The sequence below is a fragment of the Carassius carassius genome, chromosome 48 (genome assembly GCF_963082965.1).
Source record: "Carassius carassius chromosome 48, fCarCar2.1, whole genome shotgun sequence".
Lineage (NCBI taxonomy): Eukaryota > Metazoa > Chordata > Actinopteri > Cypriniformes > Cyprinidae > Carassius > Carassius carassius.
The window spans coordinates 15,774,558-15,792,454 of NC_081802.1; the positions used below are offsets into that span (position 1 = coordinate 15,774,558).

Genomic DNA, 17,897 nt, shown 5'->3' on the forward strand with positions numbered 1-17,897 from the left:
TTTTAAAAACGACTCGTTTCAATGATTCAGAGTCGACTCTTTCTTTTGAAAGACAATAACTTTATACACGGTGCCCTTTCAGATTTAAAACTGCAGATGTTTTCATTCACTTAGAGCTTTGCATCACACACTGCATGAAAGACTGTAATTTTCAAAAATCCATAATAGTGGCACTTTAAATTGTGTACTAAAAGTTTATATCAACCAAAATCCAAACATGTAGAGGAAAATATTTTCATGATCTTCAGCTATTCCAGTCATGTGTTTAAACATTTTTACTAAGATAGATAGTCTCTGACAGAAACGGTTTGAGTGGATTGTTGATCAGATCGATTATTGATCTGTACTGATCATTTAAAACTGTATGAGGGGTGAGAGAGGACTTGATCTGATGGAAGAGTGTCCTGTTACTCGCTCGCGCTGAGTCAGTAACAAAGAAACCTAGAGTCACCTTTAAGGCTGTTTTTCTAGAGAAAAGTATGTTAGACATGTCCGCACAACACTTGATACCCTATGAACTGTCAGAGAGAGAAAAAAAAAAAAACATTTTGCAGTTAAGAAAGAGCAACATTTTTATCTTGTGTACTTTTTTTTTTTTTACATCCCTGTCCAACCAACCAGACAATTCTGAAAAAAAATGAACGAAAATAAACATTCTTGTTTCCTATACATAGCAAGGCAAGAAAGAAAATGCAGAAAAACATAATATTCTTATGTTTAAAACAAAAAAAAATAAAAAACAAAACCATGGAAAATGACCTTCATTATACAATTTATATGACCTAAATGCACAGACAATATATATAAAAAAAACTCCAATCATAAGGATTCACCAGAAAAATACAAGATCAAAATTAAAATTGCCACCTCGGCTGATTATAACCGCGCTGTCAGTATTCACCATTAAAAGTACAATTATTATGTGTTTATTGTCTTTTTGACTACATTCCTGATTTGTGATGCATTCCCATCCGATCATACTGTTAACCTACATTAAATCCAGCCCAACTTCCCTGCATAAATGGCATATAAATGCTGAGGCGGGGACAAAATTAAACTTAAATGGGAAACGTCACAAGGCCACGTCCCTAATACACGTCTCACTTGAAGTACTCAAAGGCATTTATTGTCACATAATAATTCCATTTTGTTAACATCTAACTATTCCCTCACACACACACACTCATACGCACTCACACAAAAGAAAGCTTTTATACAAAACCAGGAATGCAATGCCTCTGGTGTATAGTTAAGCATGAACAGAGAAAGCCCTTTTTACAATGTTTGTGTTTTTGTCGTTTTTTTTGTGTTTTTATTCAGCATCTGCATCAGGTGCAAGATATGCACCGAGCAGGTCCAGAGGGATTTCGTCTGTCGCAGAACGTCTGTGCTGGTAGAAACCGGCCCGAGAAGCCAGTCCATAACGCGGGCCGTTCTTTTACAGCATTACGTTTCTAGGAGGTCCATAAGCAGCAACAGGTTCTGCTGGTTTGATTTAAAAAAGCAGCGATTTGTGTCCTTGTCATGGCCCCACGAACGCGAAGTGCCTCTCCGAAGCCTTTCCACTGCTGCCGATGTGCACAATGTCCTTACGAATCAAAGGAAAGAGCGAGGAAGAGGAAATGTAAACCAACAAAGAAAAAAGAGAAAATGTGGACACAACACAAAATACATTTGGCTTGATCGACTAAAGTAGAGGTGGAATTTACAGTCACTTGATATATAATACTAAACCAAAAGAACTTCCATCTAGAACAAAACAACGTTGTAAAGGCGGAATAAAAGTTTGCAAATATGTAAAATGGCCACATTTGGGTTTTCAATCGCAATACTTTGATGATCTGCACCATTTGAAACTGATATGAAGTTTTAAATATATAGAAACACAAACTAGTCAGAATCTGTTTAAACCAAAAACATTTAATAAAGAGAAAAGGCATCAAAGCCTTGAGAAAAAAAAAGTTCTTAAGAGAATGTTATAGTTGGAATTTGCTGAGGCAAACATTTTCATTCACTGTTTTAAAATATACATGATCGAGAACTCAAATAAAACACTTCAGAAATAATAATAATAAATGCCCCCTTCCATATGTTTAATCGGTAACATGAAATACCACGACCCTTTTACTTGAGGGGGATGCCGAATATCAATAGAAAGTGCATTAAAAGCAGCAGCATAAGAAGAGCGGTATGTGGGACAAATGGTTCGAAACCCCCCGGTGACCACTGTTTAATATTCTGTGAATTTAAAAGAGCAGAAAATCACAGGGAATGGTTTCAACCGGTCCGATGACACTGACCAGATCCTTCAAATGTGGAATTTAAGAAAAGGACAGAAGTGATGTTGAATGGGCGCTTGGCATTCCTCACAGTAAATGCGGGCCTTTAACTGCTAGCACTGTTCAGCACCTGATTCATAGATGCTGCTCTCACCGACCGGACACAAGCAGAGCGCAAACCTGTGGACGTGGCAGACAAGTGAACAATCACAAACCCCACGCCCAGAACAGAGACGCACACGCTAGACCGACTGCTATCAAAAAACATCTGCGATTCATCTGTTACTTCACTATTTCAGAGAAAAAAAAGGATTGTGGATTCATCATTTCAAAACGTCACACGCAGCAACACGTCCTGACAGCGAAGAGGAATGAATATTTCCAAAAAGGGCGTGACAAAATAATCGACAACATGAATTACGGAATAAATTATACTTTTGTAAATTCATCCTTGTTGCATTAAAAACGTCTCGGATAATAATGTTCAGACACAAACCACCCAACTGCACTGAATAGGCACGATTCTAGAATAATAACAATTAATTAATAGTAATACAAAAAAAGAAGAACTAAAATTTGTTCACTGCTTCCAAAACAGGTGCTCTGTACAATACAAATCTTTTGGTTGTGGGATGACAAAAAAAACATAAAACCTCTCACATACAGTATGGCGGGAGCAGCAAAAATGAAATGTTCTGTTTTTGCATACAACTGTTTCCTGGCGTCGAAACCCCTGTAATGACTTTCAATAAATTGGCAAAATGACAAACTTTTTTTTTTTTAAGAGCGCCTCTTCAGAATCACTAATGTACACTGATTTTGGCAAGTGAAGTCTAGACATTGTTTTCTAAGGAGACCTAACTGGCTTTGACTCTTCCACCGATAGGAAGCCAGTTACGCAGTTTCTTGTCCTAGATATAATGGCGACGAAGGTAACGTCGTGTGTGAGCCGTCTCAGACCATGGCGCGGTAGGGACCCTGCATCTTGAGGAACTGGATGATGAAGGACGGGCCTCCGGCGACGATCTGCGGCGGGAGGTGGCTGAGGGGGCAGTTCTCGATGCTCATGATGGACAGCTTACTGCAAAGCGCCAGCTCGAACGGCAGACTGTGCAGGTTAGGGTTGTCGTTCAGGTACAGGTCCTCCAGGTTCTCCAGTGTACCTGAGGGTTGGAGAGAGAGAGAGAGAGAGAGAGAGAGGGTGTAAGCGAGCTGTGTATGTGAGCGTTTGAGGACAGCGGTGAGCTCGTACCGATCTCCTCAGGTAGGTGCTGCAGCAGGTTCTCTCCCAAGCCCAGGTATGTCAGGTTGGTCAGGTGACCGATTCCTCTCGGCAAAGTGTTCAGCTGATTATTGGTCAACACAAGTTTCTGCAAATGAATGGTGGAAATGGGTTTCACACCAACCACTATAACAGCATCTATACAATTTGTTTATGAGTGAGTCTATCGTTTTGTTAGCTTAGCAACATACTAACAAACAAGCTCCAACTGCACTGGCTTAAAAAACCTGCCTACCTGCAGATCCTTAAGGTAGGCGATCTCGTTTGGGAGCGACTCCAGTTTGTTCTCCTCAAAGTCAAGCTCGCGCAGTTTCCGTAAGTTTCCTATCCCATGAGGCAACTTCTTCAGGAGATTGTTGGACAATATGAGGACCTGAAGGTACCAAAGGAAAATCATGAGCTAAAACACAACGGCAAGAATGTGAGTGATGTTAAAATACAGAAGAGGGTCACCTCTAAGGACACCAGTCCACAGATGTCCTCTGGAATCTTGGTAAGCTGGTTTGTTGCCAGGTTTAGCTCTACCATACTGGTCCATGTCCCAAAATCCAGCGGAAGAGACGTTAACTGGTTGTCCTGTAAACATAGTTTTAAAAAAATTTACAGATTGGTATTATAATTTTTTGCTTGGGCATGCAAAACTAGCAACAGCAATGCTAGGGTGGCTGATTATTGGTCCAGGTCAAAAAAAAAAAAAAAAGACTCACTAACAACCCTCTTCCAAATTCTGGTCTCTAGTTATGTGTCTCCGTCAGGGCGAGTTTGTTACCTTCAGCAGTGAACGAGTGGATGCGCTCTCACCTTCATATTGAGTTTGCTGAGCACTTTGGCTCGAGAGAAGATGCCGAAAGGGATCTTGTTGATACGGTTGTGCTCCATGTTGAGTGAGTAGATGGTGGAGAACTGGGACGGTCCGCCCACTGGGTAAGACTGGAAACAGTTTCGTGCCAGCGTCAGACTCGTCAGGTTCACCAAACTGGAGAGAAGACCCTGAGGAGGAACGGACAGGGACCAACGTAATATTTATAAAAGGGGACAATTTAAACCACTGATTTTTAAAAGCTGTACTGAGCTGAACTAAGCCTCACCTCTGGTAACACTGAGATGTTGTTGTTTTCAAGGTTGAGCTCCTCCAGCTCTCGGCACTTCGATAAAGATCGAGGGATCGCTGACAGACGGTTGTACCGCAGACCCAGACGGTTTATACTCGACAGGTTACCTAAAGCAGCGAATCATCACAGTTTATGATTCAAATTTGTAAACTGTTGATTTAATCTAATTTACAAAAGCAGAGCCGTTTAGCAATAAAGATTCGATTCTCACCTATAGTCTCCGGTAGGTCGAGAAGCTCGTTGTGCTGCAGGTCAAGGTTGGTGATCTGAGTGCAACTCCCGATCTCTTTAGGAAGGTGCTCCAGCTGGTTGTGGGCTACATCCAGCGTGATCAAGTTACACAGCTCACCTAGAACACAAGCCGGCAGAATCCCCGCAAATGAACACTGTACTGTCATACACAAATATGATACAAGAGACTGTGTGTAATGATGTAATGAAGAAGACTGTGGGTCCTTCTGCCTGTCAATCATTTTGTAAAAACCCAGAGCAGCCCATATATGGGAAGCAGGAAACTGATATGATGCAGATATTGATTTTGAGATTTGCTAATCATTCTGAAATTTTAATGGCATTAAACTGTTATTAAAATATGTTCAAAATGGGTCAGTTTAACTTGAAGTGACTGCTAGATGATGCCAAATGTAAAGATAAGGGAAATGTACTTTGAAGAGTTCAAATGAAAAGTTACTAGTCAGCAGCTCACTCACCGATCTCTGCAGGCAGATGTTTGATCTTGTTCTCTCGGATGCTGAGCATGGTGAGTTTGGACAGATTCTTGATGTCCTTCTCCACGGTGGTGATCCGATTGAAGCGCAGGTAGAGCGTGGTGAGGGAGGTGACGCGGTAGACCACAGCTGGGATCTCCCGCAGCTTGTTGTGCCGCAGGTCGAGCATACGCAGCTTCTTCAGGTTGTCCAGCGAGTCAGGCAGGCTGGTGAGAGAGTTCTCGCTGAGCGCCAGCGTCATCAGCCCCGACAGGCATCCCACCTCGGCCGGCAGGCTTTGCAGCTTGTTGCTGTACAGGTAGAGCTCGGTCAGCTGGGTCAGCTCCTTGATGGAGGAGGGCAACAGATGGATGGATCTCTTGGACAGATCCAGGCGCATCGAGTTCTCCTCTCGGCACTTGTTCAGTTCCTTGCTGACCTCTGCATTGCTGGCTTTTTTGCGCGTGCTGGGCGGTGGGTTGGGTCGCTTTATCGTGCTGTCCAAAGTGAAGGCCACCGCGGGCGAAGCGCCGCTCGTGTCTTTCTTCCCGTCTTTGGCATCTTTCCCTTTGGTTTTGGATTTCCCTTCAGCTTTGGGTTCTCTCTCCTTAGAGTCTTTATCTTTGCCCAGAGTACTGCTCATGGCGAAAGCCCCGCTGCCCAATGGCACATGGGACCCTCAGTCTCTCACTCTCTTTCTATCGCTCTTGTGTTTTGTTCGTTATTCGAGGGTAGTTCTGGCGTCGAACCAAAGGGAGGGGCGGTTATATCTGCGTGTGCTCATACATACCCGTGTTTCTTCACCAGCCTCGGTGGACCAAGCAGTGTGTACTCCAGCAGGGGTTAAAACTCCATCGGGACAACGTGTGTTTGTTGTAGTCGGTGTGGCGAGGAGGCCAACAGCCTCATGCCTGTTTGAACTGCACTCTTTCCCTCGGCTCGGCTACAGCTGTTGTACACAGACAGGTCGTCGGGATTCACATCCTGTGGCTGTTAAACAAAGCAAACGGTTACAGTTAAGACGTATAATGCTGGAAATGACTTGCAGACAAAAGGTGCGTTCAGTTTCAGATGTGAGAAAGGTATGAGCTTTCCTCTGACTCAAACGTGTGAGCCACGAACTAATAAACATTCAGTTCCTTCCTGTATGCTTGTACCACAAGTGCTTTCAGGAAGAAGCGGCTTCAGGCCGTCTATGGTCATCCATTTGGGCAATTAAGTGCAATTAAATCTCAAATCTTTTTCGGCGATGCATCAGATGATCCTTTACTGGAGGATTTGCGGGAACTTATTAAGCACCCTGGCAGAAAAACGACATGGGCTGGTTTTACACTAGGAAAGGTTTGCATTAGAGCCAATGTGAGGATGTGGAACAAGCCAAGCCGTTTCTTTCTTTCTTAATCAAAAACATAACTGGACCCGTCTGATTCCAAAATAATACAGCTGGGTTTAAGATTGTCATCATACTAAAGTAAAGTGTTTAAGTGATAGTCCACCCAAAAATGAAAAGTCAGTATTCTTTCACAGTATTCTCCAAGTGTTCTGAAGGCATGTGGTTTTGCTGGAAAACAAACCAAAACGTAAATGAAAAACAATATTAAAACCAGAAAATCCTGACTTTGGTCATTGGGTCAGTCTGTTCATGAGCCCAAGTTCACCCCAGCTTGCCCAGGAAAAGCACACAAGTGCACCATTTTGAGTATACATGTAGCCAAAAAAGACTCTTTTGCTCTTTACTGCCATTATATGCAGGACATTTTGATTTGTTTTGTGATCTAAAAAGAAAGACGGTCATTAGAACAACATCAGGTTTAGTACAAATGGCTTGATTTTTATTTTTAGGTGTACTATTTAAATATTCTCTGGAAAATATGTCGATATGATGAATTATGCATCATATTGTTTTCATTCATTCCCAATAAAGGCAGCTCCGGCTGAAAAACAGCATCCAGTTAATCAGAAAATAATTCATAGATCCACTGGGAAACTAATCTAATAAATAATAATAATAATAACTAGATAAATCAATTGTCAAAATAATCATTAATTGCAGTCTTACTTAACAGTGTACCTGAGACACTTGCTTTATAATGAATCAATCAAATAATTTAGTTTAATGACTTCTTATTGGTTAAATGGTAATATCAAATTTGCTGAATATATTTATTTATTTAAGTGGACATTTACAATGACAGCCCAAAAATAAATTTTCTAAAATACATTTTTCTGTAAAATTTTTCACAGACCTTTTTTGCATCCCTGAGAAACCAGTTTGAAGAGCTCCGCACAACTGTTTATTTGCTCATAAAAAGACAAAAGCAGTTTTGCATTGGCTTTCCATCAATCACAGGAACACAAACGTTACACCTTTTCCTGTGAGATGCTTCAAAATGTTCATTAAATCACAAATGACATTCAACACCCAGTAATCCAATATAAACCCACAACCAGCCCAAATCCGTTACGCCTCAGTACTCTGTGAGATGCTGTCTTTACATAAGCACTTGTTCCACTGTCCTGTATTGTGAAATTCAAAAGTGTGTGTGTGTGTGTGTGTGTGGCTGAAGTGCTCGGCGTGCGTGTGCCCAGTCCAAACCCAGATCAGTTTAATGATAATAAAGCAATGCTCAAAGTGCACATGAAGACTCGCATGTTAAGATACTGACAGATGGCACGTGCACCAAACTCACATTAATGGAACTGTTCACATACAAAAAAATACAAATTCCTTTAAATGTACCCCCAGACCATCCAAGATATACACAATTTTCTTCATGGGAACAAATTCGGAGAAATGTAGCATTAGATCCCTTGTTCACCAGTGGATCCTCTGCAGTATATGGGTGCCGTCAGAATGAGTCCAAACAGCTGATAAAAACATCACAATAATCCACCAGTAATCCACACTAGAGGCTGACATTTTTTTATAAATATATTTATATATAAAATAAATATTTTTTCATTCTATCAGCTGCAGTTCTGGCTTCTCAGCGCTAGAGTTACTCTCTCATTTACATGTGCTTTTAAATGTTTCATTCGTGAGCTGCTCTGACCTGTGCTTTTTCTGAGCGTCGCATTCACCGTCAAGTCGGAGCGTCGTGGTTCTAACTTGCTACTTCAATGTGATTTTGAATAAGCAGAAATCTGTAAGAAATGTTATTTTCATGACAAACAAAATTTGCACAGCAGAAAGTAGCAAGTAGCCTATACCTTTTAATGCTGACAATGTTATTAGTTTGGCGTGTGGTAGGAAAAAAAGTTTGCACACAATAGCCTAAGCCACTTTGAAACTCTCCTGTTATTTTATTTATTTATTTATTTATTTTAATATAGGCTACGTTATGAATATAAAAATTAACTGACCCCACTATTATTAAGTTAATAATTTAGCACTCAGAAGCTAGATTGTTAACTGTTTTGGCACACACATATATGCTAAATGCATTCAGGATGAATTTGAAACATATTTCCAAAAGAAAACCAATTAGAGCTTCATCAAAAAGTTGTAACGTCTCTAGAACAGACATAAGTCAAAATAATCACTATAGTAAAGGTGTAACAAAATTTATAGATTTATGGCAAAAAATATAAATAAATAAATCCCGTGTACAGGGACTTTTTGTTTCTTTTTTGCCATGCATTGTTCATAGAGCTCATTAATTGTAGCGGTGCCTCAGGTGTTGAAATAGATTTGTTCACACATACTCCATTTGCAGTGTGTATACAGTATGTGTGAGCGGTGCAGAAGCAGCAACAAGATATTGTAACACGAAAGCACATTAAAATAATGCATGAGCGCGAATCTCTCTGTTTGCACGCAGATTTCCTTTGCTCTGTCATAAAACCAGACGTGCTTGCTCAGATACACGCTGCTCTCACGTGGAGAGAGTGCAAGCACTTAAAACGTGTCTCCTCTCACTCAAACTGCGTCCTGTGCACTCACAACTCTCTCTATGCTCATGTGCTAGATATAAATTATTTTTGCATGTTTTTATTTCTAGTCTTTTACCGCGTGCAGTGTGAACGCTCTGATCCATTAACATGGGCTCGGAAAAGGTGCATCACAGACAGTGTGTGAACCTGGAGTAAGGTATATGCCCAGTCTGTTCTGTTCTCGCGCTAGGCGCGTTGCATTCTGATTGGATCAGATAGTATACTGCGGGAGGTCAGGGCCGTGGAAAATGGTGCTATAAAGCGATTTAGAAATCGCACACAAATCGTTATTTTATGGTGATTTCGATTAATCACACAACCCTAGAATGGACTGGAAATTAACAGAAAATAACGCAGGCTGGCACCGCTCAGCAAAACGGGAAAAGATCCAGGCAGAGCTTGGCAGCGGGTAGACAGTCAGTGGAGCAAGCAGTCAGGAGGGACATGCTGAAAGCCATTTATGCATGTTTGAATTTGTTATTCTGTACCATATGCAGCAAAAATATCGAAGATAAATTGGTGGTTTATTCTTAAACCAATCAGCATCCTCAAATAGTGGAAGCATAGTAACAGTTTAGTATTTATTTTTTGTTATTTAATTATATATATATGAAATTATGTTATGTTATGACTTAGACATTTTTACATATATTAACAATATTATTATTTAATTTAAAAGTAATTGGCGGCCCACCTGCAATACCACGGCGACCCACAGGTTGAAAACCTCTGTGTTAACTGATGGAATGGAGTGGTGTGGATTACTTGTGGATGTTTTTATCAATTGTTTGGACTATCATTCTGACGGCACCCATTCACTGCACAGCACCCATTGATGAGCAAGTGATAAAATGCTACATTTCTCGGAATCGGTTCTGATGAAAACCCAAACTTATCTACATCTTTGATGGCCTGAGGTAAATTTTTAGCAAATTTTTATTTTGGGGTGAATTATTCCTTTACAACTAAGCAATTTGTCAAACATTACATGACCTCCACTACCACTGAACGTGTAACTGAGGTTACCTGAAGCTTTAGGCACTTTTCCACTACATGGTATGGCACAGCTTGTTTTTTGGTCACTGATTGCTGGAGAGAATTGCCACTTCCTGCATCATTGAACTTGTGACACGACACACTAGACTTGCTAGATTAAATCAGCACAGCCAGCGAAAATTAGGGCTGTGCGATATGGGGAAAATATCTAATTGCGATTTTTTTGACAGATATTGCGATTGTGATTTGATTAGCGATTTTAAATTTGCCAAGTCAAGCTTCAGCTCAATATTGTCAATAATGTGCAGCACAGTAGGAGTATCATTAACCCTCTGAAAAACAAAAAAACTAACAAAAAAAAACAGAAATTCTTACAGTTTCCATGAAACCATTACAAAATTCCTTTTTTGTTTTTGCCATAATTCAAATAGGAATTACTGTTGTTCTATCCAGTACAATTCCCATTATATCCCTGAAATCCTTTGAATTTACAATTGGCGTTTATATTTATTTTATTACATTTTTTCTGCAGACAAAATTATAATGGTATAACTAATTTTATAGAATTAACTTAGTTACTGAATTTCATTTATTACATTCATTTATTTTTTATATAAAGAACTGTATTTCTTTAGTCAATTATTAAAGTATTACATGTTACACTGTATTTGGGATTTTTAAGAACAAGTGGAAAATGCGCTGAATGTTTCATTTCATTCAAGTGAAATTAGCAAGCAGTTAGACTGAATTTACATTTGTTTTAAATGCGGGGCCAGACGCGAGTAATGCAGGTTGCGCGCGTGCGTCAAGTCTCATTCATACTGCCAGATGCGCTCGTGGAGATTTGCGGTGCAGTACATTGAGAGACACAGGCTGTATGTGCGGTCTTCTGAATTGGGAATAGCGAACATGCAATAAGATATGCTCTTCATTGTGACGCAGCTCTTGTAAATAATTTTTTTTGTTCGTTGTCTGTCTTTTCAAAGCTTAAGTTACATAATGTTTTTCTTTAGTTTTAATTTGCCTACTGACCTGACCCCTGCGTGACTCATGAAAGGCACAGACGCGCGGTTACATTTATTACACATATACTGAAGCACGCGTGGGACTGGGATGAGGAAGAGGTGATTTATCTATCTAGATATATATGTAGTCTATCTATCTATATATATCTATGTATTTATTTATTTATCTATAATCTGCGCTATCTGAATACTCTCGTCTACTACTCGTCTCTCTCTAGTCACTCTCAATGCTCTCAAGGCGGGCTTTGGTAAATTCTCTCCCCAACGTGACGCGATGCAATGCATTGTGGGGGAAAGGAGACCGCCGTAAGATAGTACCTACTTTTTCGTATTATATTCCGTTTTGTGATACCCAACAACATAAAATACAATAGATAACGATTGAAATGTTTATTACCAACAAGCAAATTGCACAAATTCGTTAAAAAATTAACCTTGCAACACGGCCTTTAAATCTTTTTAATGTTCTTTAATCTCCATTGGTTTGTGGCTCTTTTTTTTTTTAAAGTATCGGTTCAGGCACGGTACCGTTTTAAAAGTATCGATATGGCACCGGTATCATAAAAAAAACAATCAATACCCAACCCTAGTACTTAATCAGAGTGGAGACGCAAACCAAGCCGCAAAATGCAATTGAAAAGCGTCATTAGAAAAAATAACTTTCAGTTTCATGACCTTCCACAAACTAATCTTGGTTAAATCTTGAGATGAGCAGAGTGCACAAGTGATCTGCAGCAGTTTCTGTCGACCTGTCTTCGTACGCAGTCAAAAACCGCTTTGTTTGCATTATAAACAGGTCGCTTTGTCAGCCACTTCAATGCCTTTGAATCATTTTAGGATCTGTATGTTTCCACTGTCAACTCTAGATGCTGACACTCGTATAGCGTGACTCTTTTAAATTAGATGCAGGTAAGCCCACACGACTTCAGATAAGCTCCCTACAAATCCCAAAGCTGTGATATTTCGCCGAAATCCCACTTGATACCACTTCTGGGTGAGCCACTGGTTTCACAGAACAAGCCTGTCATGAGGGAAGAGTAAAACTAAACAAACATTTGCAGATCAATAAACACACAGAACCCCATCCAACTAAACACACACTCAAAAAAAATCACTTTACTGCTTTTGAAACATGGGCTATGACAATATGTAGCCATCTCGTCCCTTTATAACGTGGATGGGCACAAGTGCTCAGAAGTGACACTAATTGTGGGACTTTAAGCTTATCAAGAGTTTGTATCAATTGAAAATCAGTAATAAGCATACAAACATGTGTCAAAAAATCTAATTTTGTTCCACATGTGGTGCAAGATCCTGAAAAAAAGCATCAAAATTTAATCCTATAGCCAAACACATTCCTCTGACCTAAAAATGCACATAGACAAATGCAAAGAGAAAGTGTGTAAAACTCCTCACACTAGGTTTACATGTGAAATGGCCATGCTTACTTCCTAGTCTTTCATTTATCTGCTTTATTTATCACATTGTTCTTTTTTTTCCTTTTCTTGATATGACAGTTTTAGCTGATATTTTTTAAGATTTCAACTGGTTAATTAAAAATATAACTACAGCTGTGTATATTTTCATGTATAAATACACACAAATAAATGGGTAACACTTTAGAATAAGTCCATTAGTTAATGTTAGTTAATTCATTAATTAACATGAACAAACAATGAACAATAGATTTATTACCGTATTTATTCATCTTTGTTAATGTTAATGAAAACACAGTTATTCATTGTTAGTTCATGCTTATTCACAGTGCATTAACTAATGTTAACAAGCAATTTGAATAATGCATTAGTAAATGTTGAAATTAACAAACTGTGATTAATGAATGTAGAAGGATCGTTCTTGCTTAGATCATGTTAACTAAAGTAGTTAACTAACATTAAATAATGGACCAATATTCTAAAGTGTTACCAATAAATGTATATACTTAAGAAATATATGTAAAATTACTAAGGGTTAATGAGCTGCTGGATTCATGAATATAAATTCACTCGAACTGATTTTCTGAAATCAAAACAAAAATGATAATAGGTGAGCGCCAGCCAATGAGATTGCTGTTTGCACATTAACTCCACCCACTACCGGAAAACCCGGCTGTTCTTAAAAGCTGAAGATTTCAATAGGAACGCTGTTTTTTTGACAGGAAAATACAACAGAGAATATGGTTTAATTGTAGCACGTCACTTCTCTCTCTCTCTTTCTCTGTGTGTGTGTGAGAGAAAGCGACGGCAATTTGTGCACTTTCACACTAGAGTTTACGGTACATTAAATACAGTTGCGCTGCGCATCCATTGAGATGAACTGAAAAAAAGCACGGATCGCCTTACGGAGAGTCAGCTGAGTGTTTGCGAGTGAAAATATATCTGTTCTAAACTTATACTTAGCCTCCAACTCACACAATGGCTAGTAAAACCTGAGAATTTATTAGCCATCGGCTAATATTATACATCATTTAATAGCCAGAAGGAAGATTTCGTCGTAATGTAGAGGGTGGACAAGTACATATTATTTGGTTTATTATTTCTTCAAAAACCAGCGGGGTGTTTTATATCACTGCATTTCAGAAGGAAACCGACTGTCTTGAGAAAATTTAATGTCATTTTCATTTCATCTTGCATTAAATGCCTGATAAAACGGTGTTTGTGAGCGAAGCGCAGCTTTGTGTACAACATTACCGGGGAAGCCTCGATTTCTCCTGCTCTACAAGCTCCTCCTGCTGGCAGAGAATGAATCTGCATATATGCCGCCACAAATAGACTGCAAGTCTGTGGGAAACACTGCTATGCCATACATTGTGAAAAAGGGTTAAAAAAACTGATCTCAAGAGAAAAAAAATGTTTTACTAGTCAATTTTGCATAAAAATAAACTATTTGATTAGTTCAAAAATGTTTGCAAACCTAAACCTAATCTTGAGTGGGGCATAAGCAGATCTTAAGAAAGCGCACAAATTCATACGAATGTGTCTAAATGTAAAAGAGAGCATTTTCTATTACTATGTCTGTGACACACCTACATGTAACGAATTACTGAAATAGAAAGATGTAAGGCGGGACTTTTTTTTAATGTATTGTTTGTTGGTTGGGTGCCGAGATGTGGGCGTGGCACTCAAAATGTGAGGGCTGATGAATGTGAGCTAGAAGGGGGCAGAGTTAAAACAGACTAAATGACAGGACAAGTCCTACATACATCACCAGAAAAAAATCTGCCATATTCTTCAGAAAGCCCAGTTATGACATTGTTACAAACCTGTCCCATAATCATCTCATCATTTGACAGCCGACTGTGAAGACTGTAAACATTTTCTCCAAAATATTTATTTATAAAAGAGTACTAAAAGAACTGTTAAATGCACTCAGAACAGTTCAATCACAAAAGCACCATACTGTGATCACACAAAAGACAAAACAAGCCTATAACATTGATCATCAGCTTGGGATGTTATTTATAGTCTATTTTAACACCTGAAGGGTTATGATTTTACTAAATATGACCATTTCAATTGCTCGGCTCTACTATATGATGTTGCCTTTAAAACAAGGCCTAGAAGCCCACAGATGCACTTCTACACAAACACAAGCATAAAGAGATTTTAGCAAACGGGTCAGCGAAAGCATCAAATGCATAATTTCGTTTACAAACAAACCATATTATTAACCTGAAGCGCATTTACAAGTGTAATAAAACGTTTAAATGTGGTAAGCAATAAAAATCTGTATTGTCTGATGTTTGATGGGCGTCTGTTTTGATACGGCTGGCTAGCTAGCTAGCTAACTATTCCGTGTTATTAAACCACATATACACCCACACAACTGTCACTGTTAACGACTAACACGATACTGCTGACTAAAGGAAACAACAACGAAAACAGTCTGTGTCGTGATTTCTGACGGCACAAACGGACAGATAGAAAGCTGGCTACGGAAATCTCTATGCTAGCATTAGCCACCCTTCAGCTTCGGCTAACAGAATTAGCATTAGCGAGCTCACACACACACACACACAAACTGTACAAAACACAAGTGTCACCTCACGCTTCTCACCAAACGCGTACATTTGAGAATAAGCGGTCTCATCTTGACGAAAACAGACTCGGTTCCCGTGGCTGAAGGTGCAAGCGCTCGTTCTTGTTTTCAGACAGGGCCCTGTGAAAACAAACTGTCATCCACCGAACAGTCCTCGAGCTCAAAGCGGGAAGAGCTCGAGCCGCGGCGTGCGCGTGCGTCAGGGATGGAACGTCCGGCTCGCTTTCCGCGAATCGGTTCGTTCGAACGGTTCGTTTAGAAGAATCGGTTCAAAGAGCCAGATTCAGCCAACAGCTAGTCAGCGTAAAAATTAAAACCTAATATTGTTTGGGGAACGCATTACTACGGAGCCCCGCACATGACATGCAAGAAAAAATAAATAAATTGTGTGCACGTTTCACTAATTAGTTCCCTCAATGTACTAAAACGTGCAAACGATTACTTTTGCGTTCCCTCGATTTACTATTGCGTTCACTCAGTTTATAAATTGTGTGCACGATTTATTAATTTGTTCCCTCAATGTTCTAAAACGTGCAAACGAATACTTTTGCGTTCCCTCGATTTACTATTGCGTTCCCTCGATTTATAAATTGTGTGCATGATTTATTAATTTGTTCCCTCAATGTTCTAAAACGTGCAAACGAATACTTTTGCGTTCCCTCGATTTACTATTGCGTTCACTCGGTTTATAAATTGTGCGCACGATTTACTAATTTGTTCCCCCAATGTACTAAAATGTGCAAACGATTACTATTGCGTTCCCTCAATTTGCTAAATTGTGTGCACGATTTAGCAAATCAAGGGAACAAATTAGTAAATTGTGTGCATAATTTATAAATCGAGTGAACTAAATAGTAAATCGAGGGAACGCAATAGTAATCCTGTGCAAGTTTTAGTACATTGAGGGAAAGAATTAGTAAATCATGCACACAATTTAGCCTACTATTTTTTCCTGCATGCCATGTGCGGGGCTCCAATACATTACAAGTAATGTGAATTACGTAATCTGATTACTTTTTTCAAGCTACTAGTAATGAATATATTTTTTTAATAACTTTGTTTTCTTTGTACTTTGTTTTCTCATGTATTGACTGACAGCTGCCCGCATATTGAGAGAACATGATGGTTAACTTATTATATTTTTAGACTTAATGTCAACATGTCAAACTGAATAAAAACAGTCCAATGCAAACTCCGGACATGACGCAAACATGTTAAATAACGCAAATATCCTTTATATATTTAATTCCATTTTATTAACCAGTCTGTTTACTGCTGACCTTCAATGATCAACCACTATTAAGCAAAAATTACTTTAGATAAATATAACATCTATGTTCTTTTTTTGTTTGCTTGTTTCTGAAGAGAGAAACATGAAGCTAGGCAGATGAGAAAAAGAAACGTATTACTTTCCGTAAACAGTAATGTAAAATAACATAGGCTAATTAGTTACTTTTTTATAAAGTAACACAATATTTTAATGCATTACTTTTGAAAGTAACTTTCCACAACACCGAAGCTTAACATATTCATATTATAGATCTTACTATGAACAATTCATTGTGCATTTATGTAATCCTTGTAAACTTTAATCAAAATGTCATAACTGGACATTATAGTGTCATACTGCTCTCAGGGTGGCCAGGACTGCGAAACAAAAGCAGCACAGCTAATCAAAACTAGCTCAATTGTAAAAATAAAGGAATAATAAAAAGTAAAAAGTGTGGGTATTAAGTCAAAAATTTGATTTTGATTTTTGATTTTAGTAAACAAACGGACTGGTTAATTTTCTTGAACCGGTTCAATCAATTCACTGAAAAGATCCGATTCAAAAGAACAAATCGTTCACGAATCGCACAACTCTAGCGTGCGTGCGTGCGCGCAGCAGCAGTTGTGCTCTACTCTCTATTGAACTGACACCTATAAATATATATTTATTATATTTTTAATGTATCTTTTTTTCTGTGACCTAGTCTCTTTCTTTTCCGTCCTTTGTGCATGTACTATAACTTGTTTCTAGTTTTAAAGAAATGTTTTTGTGCGGTAAGTATTTAAATTGTAGACTTACAATCAGTCAGTCAAGCTCTGTTGACTCTGACGCTGTGACCATTTTGGGACAAATCACTCTTTTGTTTGTTGTCGGGTGGCTCAGACGCATTCCGCACGCATACCTCTCTCTCTCTCTCTCTCTCTCTCTCTCTCTCTCTCTCTCTCTCCGCAAGAAAAAAAAAGACAACCCGTTCTATAAACACACATAAAGCAGCGGCCATTCCGAGACTGAACAACAGCGTGCATTCAAATACGCGGACGTTTATCGGGGCGAGCGTCAACCCCGCGCCGCGGAAGCTGCGACTCAGAGCCGCTAAAGAAATTTACCTTCGGACGCGTGACTCCGCCATCCTCGTGTCCTCCTGCTCTCCAGCAGCGCTGCAGCTCGCGCTCCCTCCCAGGCCAGCGCGCGTCACACGCACGCGTCACAGACGCGTCTCGAGACCTATGCAGTTCTAATTGGTTTCTGTTTGGAA

The 17,897-nt window shown here is 39.3% G+C and overlaps 1 protein-coding gene across 3 annotated transcripts; it reads right to left on the reverse strand.

Annotated features, from left to right (window-relative positions):
* Positions 1-2,691: 2,691 nt before the first annotated feature.
* LOC132131149 (leucine-rich repeat protein SHOC-2-like) lies at positions 2,692-17,897 on the reverse strand. 3 transcript variants are annotated; one of them, XM_059543137.1, is made up of 9 exons: positions 17,749-17,897; positions 5,384-6,370; positions 4,885-5,022; positions 4,650-4,780; positions 4,363-4,551; positions 4,015-4,137; positions 3,797-3,934; positions 3,532-3,649; positions 2,692-3,442 (listed from the first exon to the last, which is right to left on the reverse strand). In XM_059543137.1, exons 2-9 carry the CDS (start codon positions 6,021-6,023, stop codon positions 3,234-3,236), a joined length of 1,686 nt encoding a protein of 561 aa, XP_059399120.1. In that variant the 5' UTR covers positions 6,024-6,370; positions 17,749-17,897; the 3' UTR covers positions 2,692-3,233. The 3 variants fall into 3 exon arrangements, with proteins under 3 accessions (XP_059399120.1, XP_059399118.1, XP_059399119.1); XM_059543135.1 differs by lacking the exon at positions 17,749-17,897 and adding an exon at positions 15,402-15,568; XM_059543136.1 differs by lacking the exon at positions 17,749-17,897 and adding an exon at positions 15,377-15,568.

Excerpts from the sequence above, each read along its gene's own strand:
- LOC132131149 (XM_059543137.1), bottom strand. The coding sequence starts at position 6,023 with ATGAGCAGTACTCTGGGCAAAGATAAAGACTCTAAGGAGAGAGAACCC. Across the intron at positions 5,023-5,383 it reads ACATCTGCCTGCAGAGATCG|GTGAGCTGTGTAACTTGATC; the intron begins GTGAGTGAGCTG and ends CTTGTGTTCTAG. Across the intron at positions 3,443-3,531 it reads GCACCTACCTGAGGAGATCG|GTACACTGGAGAACCTGGAG; the intron begins GTACGAGCTCAC and ends TCCAACCCTCAG.